Source organism: Anolis sagrei, chromosome 10, assembly GCF_037176765.1.
Source record: "Anolis sagrei isolate rAnoSag1 chromosome 10, rAnoSag1.mat, whole genome shotgun sequence".
Classification (NCBI taxonomy): Eukaryota; Metazoa; Chordata; class Lepidosauria; order Squamata; family Dactyloidae; genus Anolis; species Anolis sagrei.
In genome coordinates this window covers 21586490-21599761 of record NC_090030.1, presented here as the reverse complement: position 1 = coordinate 21599761, position 13272 = coordinate 21586490, and the positions used below count along the sequence as shown (strand labels likewise).

The following is a 13272-nucleotide window of genomic DNA, read 5'->3' as shown; positions in this document are numbered from 1 at the left end:
TCCCTGAGCTCTCTTTGGGTTCATCTAGGAGCCTTCTAATCAAGGCGAAAGAAGAAAGCGCAAAAGCCGGGTTGCAGCTAAACGTCAAAAAATAAAACCCAAGATTATGGCAACAAGAATGATTGACAACTGGAAAATAGAGGGAGAAACCGTGGAGGCCGTGACAGACTTTGTATTTCTAGGTGCAAAGATTACTGCAGATGCAGACTGTAGCCAGGAAATCAGAAGACACTTACTTCTTGGGAGGAGAGCAATGTCCAATCTCGATAAAACAGTAAAGAGTAGAGACATCAGACTGGCAACAAAGATCCGCCTAGTCAAAGCCATGGTATTCCCTGTAGTAACCTACGGATGTGAGAGCTGGACCTTAGGGAAGGCTGAGTGAAGGAAGATCGATGCTTTTGAGCTGTGGTGTTGGAGAAAAGTTCTGAGAGTGCCTTGGACTGCGAGAAGATCCAACCAGTCCATCCTCCAGGAAATAAAGCCCGACTGCTCACTGGAGGGAAAGATACTAGAGACAAAGTTGAAGTACTTTGGCCACATCATGAGGAGACAGGAAAGCCTAGAGAAGACAATTATGCTGGGGAAAGTGGAAGGAAAAAGGAAGAGGGGCCGACCAAGGGCAAGATGGATGGATGGCATCCTTGAAGTGACTGGACTGACCTTGAGGGAGCTGGGGGTGGTAACGGCCGACAGGGAGCTCTGGCGTGGGCTGGTCCATGAGGTCACGAAGAGTCGGAGACGACTGAACGAATGAACAACAACAAGGATTAATGCAGATTGGAACCGCTTTATTAATTATGATTATGATGATGTTTATTCTACTACTTTCACTTTCAGCACCAGATTAACCCTGAGCTCTCTTTGAATTAATGCAGTTTGTCACTGCATTATTATTATTATTATTATTATTATTATTATTATAGACATAACAATATTAGTACACAGCAAACAAGATCACTATGCTAGCTTTTGTATTTGATCACACGTCAGACACATCCCAAGTGTCTAGGACTGCTTAATATATTGGTGAATAATGCATGCAGATCCAAGTAGGGTTGCTTTTTGCAGCTGACAGATGATAATTTTGTCAGTGCCGATTGTTGTTTATAAGTGCAGGCCAAGGTCTTTAGGTACTGCACCAAGTGTGCTGATCATCACTGGGACCAACTTTACTGGCTTGTCTTTGCAGTACGATCTTTAAATCCTCATATCTTGTAACCTTTTCCAGATTATTATTATTATTATTATTATTATTGACACAAAAGCACAGTATGTCATAGCAAACGAGATCTATATGCTGGATTTCGTATCACAAAATCATAAGTCGAACACTTCCCAAGCGTCTAGGACTCTGTGATGTTTATTACTATTATTATTATTATTATTATTATTATTATTATTATTATTATTATTATGTTTATTTCTACCCTGATTTTTATCTCCACAAAGGCCCCTTCCAACTGTATAAAATTCCCATTGAACTGGGTTATATGACAGTGTGGATTCAGATAATCCAGTTCAAAGCCGATATTGTAGATTATCTGCCTTGATATTCTGGGTTATATGGCTGTGTGAAAGGGAACTCAAAGCGGCTTACATTAAAAGCCTTTCAATATCATTTAAAATATACAAATATACAAGCATAAAAACAGAATGAAACACCACTGGTATTTTTTTTTAATTGCAGTTAAAATCCATCAAAACTTGCAGTTAAAATCCATCAGAGGTAAAAACCACAGAAGCCCTTTCCTTGATCTTAAAAACTCTCTTATTTAAAAGCCAGCCTGGATGAAAAGGTTTTAGCCTGCAGATGGAAGGACTTTACTGTTACAGAATTATGGGAGTTGTAGTTTTACAAGGATCCTCTGCCAAAAGGGCATAACCTTGCGCCATGGTGGTTCAAGAGATGCTGAATTACACTAAGTCTGTTGCATAGATGCACCCAGGGTCATGACAACAAATGCAAGGTTGTTGTGCACCACAGCCTCCAACCAATACTTCCCAAGGAAACCTCCTTTCCCAAGCAAAGCACAATGGAAGGAGGGAGATATAGATATAGATACATACATATATACACACATACACATATAGTATGAAAGTCTTATAAAGGGTTGGTTTAACTCTTGGTTTACTAGTAAAATTGAATGACCATGTGGCGAAAGGACGCCTGTCTCAAAAGCATGTCCTCAACATGAAAAGTTCTGAATGTTCTGCTCTACGGCGAATCCAACCCACGCAGCAAGTAGACAGTGCTTCACCTGTTGAACCTCTGCCTGATGTTCAATCTTTAATAGTTCAGAGGCAGTCCTATAAGAACTGAAAGGTACAACAACAACAACAAGGAAGATATTCTATGCTTTGTAGGGATTTCAGGCAGTGGAGCAAGAAAGAAGAAAGTTTGTGCCTGTTGAGCTTCTGCCTGAAATGCAATAATAGCTCAGGGTCAGCTCTGAGAAGAGAGAGGTCAAGGAAGGGAAAGATTCAACTCAAAGGAGGTTTTCAGCAATGCAACTAGAAGAAAAGAAAGAAGAAAGCGCTGCACCGGTTGGGCGTCTGCCTGAAGTTCAATGTTTAATGGTTCAGAGCTAGTCCTGACAGCTAGAGCTGCAAACCCAGTATGCAACTAGTAAATAAAAAGAATGAAGTGCTGCATAATCTATATAAATAAAAATGTAATGTTCGTTTGTGGGATTAACAGAACTCAAAAACCATTGGATGAATTGACACCCAATTTGGACACAAGACACCTCTCAGGCCAACGAGTGACCATCACTCATGAAATACTGAAAAACACAGCAGAAGAGACTTTAAAAGCCAAAAAACAAAAAATACATTACAACACATGTGCAAAGCCACATATATATACACAAACACACATATAGGTAGATGCATGCGCAAAGCCACTACATATACGCAAGCACACATATATACACATATATATACACATATATGCATATATGCACACACAAAACACACACAGGAAGGATGAAGGAAGGAAGAAGAGAAGGAGAGAGAAAAAGAGGGAAAGAAGAAGGGAAGGAAGGAAAGAAAGAAAGGTAGAAAAGAAGGGAAGGAATTAAAAAAGTTAAAGAAGGAAGGAAAGAGAGAGTCTGAAGAAAGGAGAGAAGGAACAGAAGAGGGAAGGAAAGAGACAAGGAAGGATGGAACCAAAGAGCAAAGGAAGCGAAAAAAGAAACAGAGAAGGAAGGAAGATGGGAAAGAAAAAGAGGGAAGGAAGGAAAGAAAGAGAGAGGGAAGGAAGGAAGGAAGGAAGGAAGGAAGGAAGGAAGGAAGGAAGGAAGGAGAGAAAGAGGGAGAGAAGGTTGGCCACAGCAACGCATGGCGGGTACAGCTAGTTAATTATATATATGTATATATGTGTGTTTATATATATGGGTCAGTTGGCCACATATCGGCTGGTCGCGTCTCGCTGCCCCGCATCTGCAGACACCCTTCGGATGGAGAACAAAGGCCTTCTGTCTCAGACCCCAAAATGGGGGCAGCTCCTTCCACTAACTCCCAGTGAGGGTCTGGAGACCCCAGAACAAGGGCCCTGTGTTTGAAGACCCAAAGCCTAGCCTTTCTCCCAATAAACCTAGCCTTTCTCCCAATGAGACCCTCCTTCCTTGACTCCAAGTCCCTGCCCATTAGATACAGAACTTGGAGACATTCCTTCTCATTTGGATTACAACTCCCAGCACAACTGACTTTTTTTGAGGAGGTGGGATTCTGGGAGTTGTGATCTAAACAAGAAGGAGCTCCGCCTGGAAGAAATCCTTTTTTTGTTGGGGCCAAAGGGAAGCAAACACCCAAGGCAGGAAAGAAGTTGTTCATAATATTAAAGTTGTGTCGGGCTCTCCTGCTTCCAAAATGATGGAAGTGGTTCTATGGCAAAGCTTTCAAAACTGTGTGTCCGAATGCATGAGTATATATATACTAGCTGTACCCACCACACGTTGCTGTGGCCAACCTTCCCTCCCTCTTTCTCTCCTTCTTTCTTACTCTCCTTCCTTTCCTTATTTTCTTTCCTTCTCTCCTTCCTTCCTTCTCTTCCTCTTCCCTTCCTTTCCCCCTTTTCTTTCTTCCTTCTCTATTCTTGGACTGCAACTCCCAGCAGTCCTCCTGATTGATCTACCTACCAATCTATCTTTATCCTAGCTATCTTATCTATCTGGAGGATTGATGGGAGTTGCAGTCCAGGAATAGGAAATTGGAAATATGCAGGGATTGGGATGCTCTCAAAGAGATCCAAGGAAAAGAAAGCTTGCAGCTTGGAAGCAGTGCATTTGGATCCTCCTCCTCTCCTAAAGGGATGCTGGTCTAGAAGATGCTGGGAGCTGTAGTCTGGAAGAGAGTGTGGATATGCTGTTGTGTGTTTTGTTTGCCAGGGGGAGTCGTTTTGCGCATGCGCTGTAGTGTCTTTTGGTTTTTTTTGTTTTTTAAGTCCCTTCCGCTGTATTTTTCAGTGTTTTTATGAGTGATGGTCACTCATTGGCTCGATAGGTGTCTTGTGTCCAAATTTGGTGACAATTTGTCCAGTGGTTTTTGAGTTCTGTTAATCCCACAAACAAACATTGCATTTTTATTTATATAGACTAGCCGTCCCCTGCCACACGTTGCTGTGGCCCAGTCTGTGTATATGTATTTTGTGTGTGTATATATATGTATGTTTGTATGTTTGTGTCTATTTTTGTGTGTTTGTGTATAGATGTGATTTCGCACATGCATTGTAATGTATTTTTTTGGGGGGGGGGTGGCATTTAAAGTCACTTCTGCTGTGTTTTTCAGTGTTTTATGAGTGATTGTCATTTATTGGCATGAGAGGTGTCTTGTGTCCAAATTTGGTGTCGATTCGTCCAGTGGTTTTGGAGTTATGTTAATCCCACAAACGAACATTACATTTTTATTTGTGTAGACTAGCCGTCCCCTGCCACAGGTTGCTGTGGCCCTCAGAAAACAGAGGAATTTCAGGCATGAAACAATAGACAGAAGAGGCATATGGAAGGGACACTGATAGATGGAAAAGAAGGTAGATAGATAGAACATAGATAGGTAGGTAGATGGATGGATGGTCAGACAGACAGACACACATATTTAAGGGCCAAAGGGGGTTGGACTGGATGGCCTTTGGGCTCCCTTCCAACTGGTTGGCCTTCTGTCGGGTAGGTGTTGATTGTGTCTTCTTTTACCGCCCAATGAGGTTGGACTCAGGCATGCAGCCGGGGGAGGGGCTTCAGCCCCCCCCCCCCCAAATTCTCATGGTGGTCTGCGAAAAGGCCTTACTGGTACATTATTTAAACTGTTATGTTTATTCATATCATGATCTGATCACCATACTCAATATATCCCATATGCATGGGGGTATTGGGGTAATGATACAAAAGGTTTGCTAGGGTAGACCCTCTTTCACTCAGACTCACCCCCCTCCCCCCGAATCAAACTCAGCTCCCCCTGAATCAACATCCTGGCTGCGGGCCTGGTTGGACTGGATGGCCTTTGAGGCTCCTTTCCAACTGGATGGCCATCTGTTGGGAGGGCTTTGATGGTGTCTTCCTTTGCTGTAAAAAGTGGTTGGGCTGGATGGCCTATGGGACCCCTTTAACTACCATGGCTCAATGCTGTGGAATAATTCAATGGTGTAGACCAGGTAGCGGCAGACTTTGGCCCTCCAGGGGTTTTGGACTCCAACTCCCACAATTCCTAACAGCCTTCCTAACAGCCTTTTAGGGTTGTAGTTGTTTTGTCGCAGTGTTTTTTGGTGTTTTTATGAGTGATGGTCACTCGTTGGCCTGATAGGTGTCTTGTATCCAAATTTGGTGTCAATTCGTCCAGTGGTTTTTGAGTTATGTTAATCCCACAAATGAACATTACATTTTTATTTATATAGAGATTTACTGACTTATGTTTTACTGCTATTGTTATGATTTTATTGATGTTAATGTTTTAATATATATATTTTTTGTATTTTGTGGCATTGAATTTTGCCCTGTAAACTGCCTCGAGTCGCCGCAAGGCTGAGAGGGGTGGTATACAAATAAAGTAAATAATAATAATGATTATTATAAATGGTTGGTTTAACCCTTTGGTTTTGTTTTGTTTTTTGGGGGTTTTTTTGTCGTGTCAGGAGCGACTTGAGAAACTGCAAGTCGCTTCTGGTGTGAGAGAATAGGCCGTCGGCAAGGACGTTGCCCAGGGAACGCCCGGATGATTTGATGTTTTTATCATCCTTGTGGGAGGCTTCTCTCATGTCCCCGTATGAGGAGCTGGAGCTGATAGAGGGAGCTCATCCTCCTCTCCCCGGATTTGAACCTGCGACTGGTTGGTCTTTAGTCCTTCCGGCACAGGGGTTTAACCCACTGCGCCACCAGGGCTCCAACCCTTTGGTTTGCTAGTAAAACAGAATGACCGTGTCGCGGAAGGATGCATACCACAAAAGCATGTCATGAAAAGTTCAGAAAGTTCTTCTCTATGGCGAATCCCAGCTATGAAGCAAGTAGAAAGTGCTGCACCTGTTGAACTTCTGCCTGAGATTCAATGTTTAATAGTTCAGAGCCAGTCCTGAAGAACTGAAAGGAACAACAACAACAAAAAGGAAGTGATTCTATGCTCTGTTGGGATTTCAGGTGGTGTAGAAAGAAAGAAGAAAAGTTTGCACCTGTTGAGCTTCTGCCTGAAATTCAGTAAGAGCTCAGGGCCAGCTCTGTTGGACAGAGAAGCACAAACCCAGAAGGGAGAGCTTCAATGCTCTATCTATGGGACTTTCGAGGAATGCAACTAGTAAACAAAAAGAAGGATGTGCTACACCGGTTGGTCTTCAGCCTGAAATCAATTAATTCATCATTGAGGGCTTGTCACTAACCCAGGTAGGAGGAAGGGAAGGATTGTAGGGTCTTTTTTCAAGCAATGCAAAGAAGAAAAGTTTGCACCTGTTGAGCTTCTGCCTGAAATTCAATAAGAGCTCAGGGCCAGCTCTGATGGACAGAGAAGCACAAACCCAGAAGGGAGAGCTTCAATGCTCTCTCTATGGGATTTTCGAGGAATGCAACTAGTAAACAAAAAGAAGGATGTGCTGCACCGGTTGGGATTCAGCCTGAAATCAATCAATTCATCGTTGAGGGCTTGTCACTAACCCAGGTAGGAGGAAGGGAGGGATTGTAGGATCTTTACAAGCAATGCAAAGAAGGAAGAGCTAGACCTGTTGAACTTCTGCCTGAAGCTCAACAAGTAAATACTTTTAGAGCCAGGCCTGAAGAATAAAGAGGAGAAGGATGGGAGAGATTCTATGTTCAGAGGTATTTTTTAAGCAATGCATTTAGAAGAAAAGAAAGAAGAGCTGCTCCTGTTGAATGTCTGCATGAAGCTACTAGAGTAGATTCTAAAGAAAAAGGAGGAAGTGCTGCACCGGTTGGGCTTCTGCCTGAAAGCTTGATAGTTAAGAGTCCAAAGGAAAGAGAGAAACGCCTCTCTATTAGGGAGAAAGGAAGAGGGTTAAGGAACTCGGAGGAGAAAGTTGGGGAAAGTTCACTTTCGGGCTGCCGTGTAAACAGCCCCTCCCTGAAACCGAAGTGACTCCGCTTTTACCTTTCCGACGGTTCATGGTCCAGAGGGGCGGCCGAAGAGTCCCCAAGAGGGCCGCCCCAGGCAGGAAGGAAGGAGGGAGGAAAGGAAGGAGGGAGGAAGAAGGGAACGCGAAAGAGGAGAAGGAGGAGGAGTGCAGGGCAAAAGGGGCCGGCCTCCAGCTCCTCTGTCCGGGCGGGGGGACCACACTGGACTCCCAACCAAAAAGACCCCTCCTCTTGATACACGACTCTTGATATTAAATGGTTATGACATGGAAGGAAGGGAGGGAGGAAAGAAAGATGGAAGGAAAGGAAGAAGGAAGGGAGGAAAGAAATAATGAAAGAAGGGGGAACGAAAAAAAGGAAAGAAGGAAGGAAAGAAAGGAATGAAGGAAGTAAATAGAAAGGAGGAAAGAAAGGAAAGAAAGATGGGAAGGAGAGAAAGAAAGAAGGCAGGAAGGAAGAAAAGAAAGAAGGAAGGAAAGAGTGAGGGAATGATAATAAAGGAAAGAAAGAAAGTGAAAGGAAGGAAGGAAAAAAGCAGGAAAGAAAGATGGGAAGAAGGGAGGAAAGAAAGAAGGAAGCAAAGAAGGAAGGAAGGAAAGAATGAAAGAAGGAGGGAACGAATAAAGGAAGGAAGCAAAGAAGGAAGAAAAAAGGAAGGAAAGGAAGGAAGGAAAGAGAAAGAAGGAAGGAAGGAAAAAGAGGAAAGAAAGATTGGAAGAAGGAGGGAAAGAAAGAAGGCAGGAAAGAGATAGAAGGAAGGAAAAAAGGATGGAAGCAAAGAAGAAAGGAAGGAAAGAAAGAAGGAAGGAAAGTGTGAGGGAATGATAATAAAGGAAAGAAAGAAAATGAAAGGAAGAAAAGCAGGAAAGAAAGAAAGCGAAAGAAGGAAGGAAAAAAGCAGGAAAGAAAGAAAAATGGGAAGAAGGGAGGAAAGAAAGAAGGAAGCAAAGAAGGGAGGAAGGAAGGAAAGGAGGAAGGAAGGAAAGAATGAAAGAAGGAGGGAACAAAAAAAGGAAATAAGGAAGGAAGCAAAGAAGGAAGAAAGAATGAAGGAAGGAAAGAAAGGAATGAAGGAAGTAAAGAGAAAGAAGGAAGGAAAAAAGAAAGAAAGATGGGAAGGAGGGAAAGAAAGAAAGAAGGCAGGAAGGAAGGAAAGAAAAAAGGAAGGAAGGAGTGAGGGAATGATAATAAAGGAAAGGAAGAAAGCGAAAGAAGGAAGGAAAAAAGCAGGAAAGAAAGATGGGAAGGAGGGAGGAAAGAAAGAAGGAAGCAAAGAAGGAAGGAAGGAAGGAAAGGAGAAAGGAAGGAAAGAATGAAAGAAGGAGGGAACAAAAAAAGGAAAGAAAGAAGGAAGCAAAGAAGGAAGAAAGAATTAAGAAAAGAAGGAAAGGAAGGAAGGAAGGAAGAAAGAAAAAAGGAGAGAAAGATGGTAAGGAGGAGGGAAAAAAAAGCAGGAAGGCAGGAAGGAAGAAAAAAAGGAAGGAAGGAGTGAGGGAATGATAATAAAGGAAAGAAAGAAAGTGAAAGGAAGGAAAAAATAGGAAAGAAAGATGGGAGGAAGGGAGGAAAAAAAGAAAGAAGCAAAGAAAGGAAGGCAAGAAAGAAGGAAAGAAGGAAAGCAGCAAGGAAGGAAAGAGTGAGGGAATGATAATAAAAGAAAGCGAAAGGAAGCAAAGAAGGAAGGAAAAAAAGAAAGAAAGCAAGAAAGAAGGATGGAAAGAAAGAAGGAAAGAGAATGAGGAAATAAAACATTTGTAGTAAAACTTTATTTGTAGAAAGGAATGAAGGAAGGAAGCAGGCAATGGAATAGTTAAAGAGGGATTTGTGTTTCTGGGTTATCAATGTCATTTCCTAACTGGTTCTATCATAAAAACATGGGAAAAGTTTATTAAATAGCAAAAGGTTTGTTTTTGCAAGACATCCCGCAGTACATTTGGCTCTCGTTTTTCCATGAATCTCTCATTGAGTCTCAACCGAGCCAAGATAGTCTGAAGCACACAAAAACAAACTTTTACTTGGAAAAGAGTAGATCAACTCCTTTCCAAGTAAGGACCACACAATTAAACAGGAAGTCCCACTTTCAAACTGGGGACGGAACATTTTTCTGCAGGATGTCCCTTCCGCAACCAAGTTTTTGCAGTTTAATACATTTTTTCCATGATTTTAGGATATAACCAATTAGGAAATGACATTTATAACCCGGGAAAACATGTTTCATAGCGTTCTGGATCCTGACTCTGTTTCCTGAAGCATTAGTTCTCCCTTCCAGTTATCTGCATCCCATGAATCCAAGAATTGGTCCAATGCAACTTACTGTTGACAATGAACTATAAATCCCTCCAAGGTTTGCTTCCAGGAGAACACCGCTTTCTTCTTCCAGCAGGCTTTCAGGATGGGGTTACTTTTATTTGCTTTCCCCCCCACCATTCCAGAGTTTCAATGTTATTTTTAATCACAACTTTGTGGGTGTTTTCCAATCAGGTTTGTATTTATTGTATTGTCGAAGGCTTTCATGGCCGGAATCACTGGGTTGTTGTACGTTTTTTCGGGCTGTATGGGCATAGTCTAGAAGCATTCTCTCCTGACGTTTCGCCTGCATCTATGGCAAGCATCCTCAGAGGTAGTGAGGTCTGTTGGAACTAGGAAAAAGGGTTTATATATCTGTGGAATCACCAGGGTGAGACAAAGGACTCTTGTCTGCTGGAGCTAGGTGTGAATGTTTCAACTGACCACCTTGAGTAGCATACAATGGCCTGACTGTGTCTGGAGCAAGCTTTTGTTGACTGTGCCTGGAGCAAGCTTTTGTTGAGAGGTAATTAGATGTCCCTGCCTGCTTACTCTGTTGTTGTGCTGTTGCAATTTTAGTTTTTTTTAATACTGGTAGCCAAATTTTGTTCATTTTCATGGTTTCCTCCTTTCTGTTGAAATTGTCCACATGCTTGTGTATTTCAATGGCTTCTGTGTAGTCTGACATGGTGGTTGTGAGAGTGGTCCAGCATTTCTGTGTTCTCAAATACAGCATTTTATTTGAGTTCCAACAGACCTCACTACCTCTGAGGATGCTTGTCATAGATGCAGGCAAAACATCAGGAGAGAATGCCTCTAGACCATGGCCAAACAGACCGAAAAAACCTACAACAACCCTTTGTATTTATTTGTTGTGCTGTGTTTTGTAAACTGCTTTGAGTCACTTTGGAGGAAGGGAAAGAGTGGATATAAATACAATAACGAGTGCAACGTATAAGATCCCACTGTCCACAGCCTGAAAAACACCCCAAAAGACAATTTCCAAAGTCATCTGCCACTTTTTATAAAGGGATGCAATTGTAAAACTTAACTTTTATTAGTACTAATGATTTTTGTATGGCTTTGAATTCTTATTTTTTTTATCTATGCCTGCTACTTGTGTTTTACTTGACTTGAAGGAATGCAAATATTATAATAGTAAAGGTTTCCCCTGACATTAAGTCTAGTCGTGTCTGACTCAGGGCGGTGATGCTCATCTCCATTTCCAAGCCGAAGAGCCGACGTTGTCCATAGACACCTCCACGTTCATATGGCTAGCATGACTGCATAGAGAGCTGTTACCTTCCCGCCAAAGTGCTACTTTTTGATCTACTCACATTTGCATGTTTTTGAACTGCTAGGTTGGCAGAAGCTGGGGCTAACAGCGGGAGCTCACGTCGCTCCCCAGATTCGAACCGCCAACCTTTCAGTCAGCAAGTTCAGCAGCTCAGTGGCATAACCCACTGCACCATCAGAGATGGCCATCCAGCCTCTGTTTAAAAGCCTCCAAAAATGAGCTTTTTTGTGTCTCTTTTGGCAGAGAAATAATAACAATAACAATAGAAATAAGCAGCATCAAACTGCCTTAATCCTATTTATGTTTGTTGCTTTGAGACCTTTTGGCAGAGAAAAAGCAGAGCAACAACAACAATGATAATAATAGATCACATCCTCAGCTGCTGCAAGAAGATCGCACAGACAGACTACAAGCAGAGGCACAACACCATTGCTCAGATGATTCATTGGAACTTGTATCACAAATACCATCTGCCTGCGACAAAGAAGTGGTGGGATCACAAGCCGGAAAGAGTTACAGAGAATGAACACGCCAAACTCCTCTGGGACTTCCGAATTCAGAAAGAGAGTTTAGGAGCATAATACTCCTGACCTCACAATAGTGTTAAAAAACAACGTATGGATCATCGATGTGAACTGGAAAAGCTGACACGATATAGGGATTTAAAAATCGAACAGCAAAGACTCTGGCAGAAACCAGTAAAGGTGGTCGGAGTGGTGATCGGCACACTGGGTGCAATGCCTAAAGACCTTGGCTTGTACTTAAACACAATCAGCGCTGACAAAATTATCATCTGCCACCTTACTGGGATCTGCACGCATTATTCGCCGATACATCACAGTCCTAGACACTTGGGAAGTGTCCGACATGTGATCCAATTCAACAGCCAGCAGAGTGTCTGCTGTGGACTCATCTTGTTGTGTTTCAAATAATAATAATAATAATAATAATAATAATTATTATTATTATTATTATTATTATATCAAGCATGGACATGTGAAAATTGTGGCCAGCAAACAATATGTCCAAAGGGTCAGAAAAATTTTAAAGAGCAAATTAAATGGTGGAAATACGATCAAGGCTATCAACACGTGGGCCATCCCTGTCGTCGGATACACTGCTGGAATTGTAAACTGGATGCAAGCAGAGCTGGATGATCTGGACAGAAAAACAAGAAAACTGATGACAATCCACTATTCCTTACACCCACGTAGTGATGTCGACAGACTTGACCTGCCCAGAAAATCAGGAGGCAGAGAGAGGGCTTCTGCAAGTGAAACAAATGGTAGAAGAAGAGAAACATGCCCTGGCAAATAATGTGAAAGGAAGTCAAGAACCAAAATTGAGGGAAGTGCAAAAGACAAACTGGGAATGCCTTAAAAATGCAATGCAGAGCAGAAGAGAAAACAGGCAAAAGGTGGCTCTCCAGGGATAGTTCCTGAGAAAAACTGAGAGCAAAATTGACAAGGAAAAAACATGGATGTGGCTTATAAATGGAACTCTGAAAAAGGAGGCGGGCGGCCTGATTCTTGCAGCCCAAGAACAAGCAATTAAAACAAATGCCATCAAAGCCAGAATTGAAAAGTTGATGACGGATTCCAAATGTAGACTCTGCAAGGGAGCCGACGAAACGATGGATCACATACTCAGGTGCTGTAAGAAGTTGGCGCAGATGGACTACAAGCAGAGGCACAACAGTTGCTTGGATGATCCTTTGGAACTTGTGCCACAAATACCATCTGCCTGCGACAAAGAACTGGTGGGATCACAAGCCTGAGAAAAGTTACACAAAATGAACACTTCAAACTACTCTGGGACTCCTGAATCCAGACTGACAGAGTTTTGGAGCACAATACTCCTGACCTCACAATTGTGGGAAAAAATAAAGTATGGATCGTTGATGTTGCAATCCCAGGTGATAGCAGGATTGACAAGAAGCAACTGGATAAGCTGACACAATATGATGATTTAAAGATTGAACTGAAAACACTCTGGCACAAGCCAGTAAAGTTGGTCCCAGTGGTGACCGCCACACTGGTTGCAGTGCCTAAAGACCTTGGCCTGCACTTAAAAACAATCAACGCTGACAAAATTACAATCTGTGAGCTGCAAAAGGCCACC

The 13272-nt window shown here is 42.4% G+C and overlaps 1 protein-coding gene across 3 annotated transcripts in view; it reads right to left on the bottom strand.

The window, feature by feature from the left end:
* DLG3 (discs large MAGUK scaffold protein 3) overlaps positions 1-7694 on the bottom strand; it is a 99207-nt gene extending 91513 nt beyond the window's left edge. For 2 of the 3 annotated variants that reach the window (XM_060756113.2, XM_067471620.1), the window contains exon 1: positions 7585-7689. Coding sequence is in view for 1 of the 3 variants with exons in the window: in XM_067471619.1 (XP_067327720.1) it covers positions 7585-7600 (16 nt within the window). In the remaining 2 variants the exon portion in view is untranslated. Of the gene's footprint in view, positions 1-7584 lie in introns of all 3 variants that reach the window. The other variant, XM_067471619.1, reaches the window with a different exon arrangement.
* Between the last annotated feature and the right edge of the window lie 5578 nt (positions 7695-13272).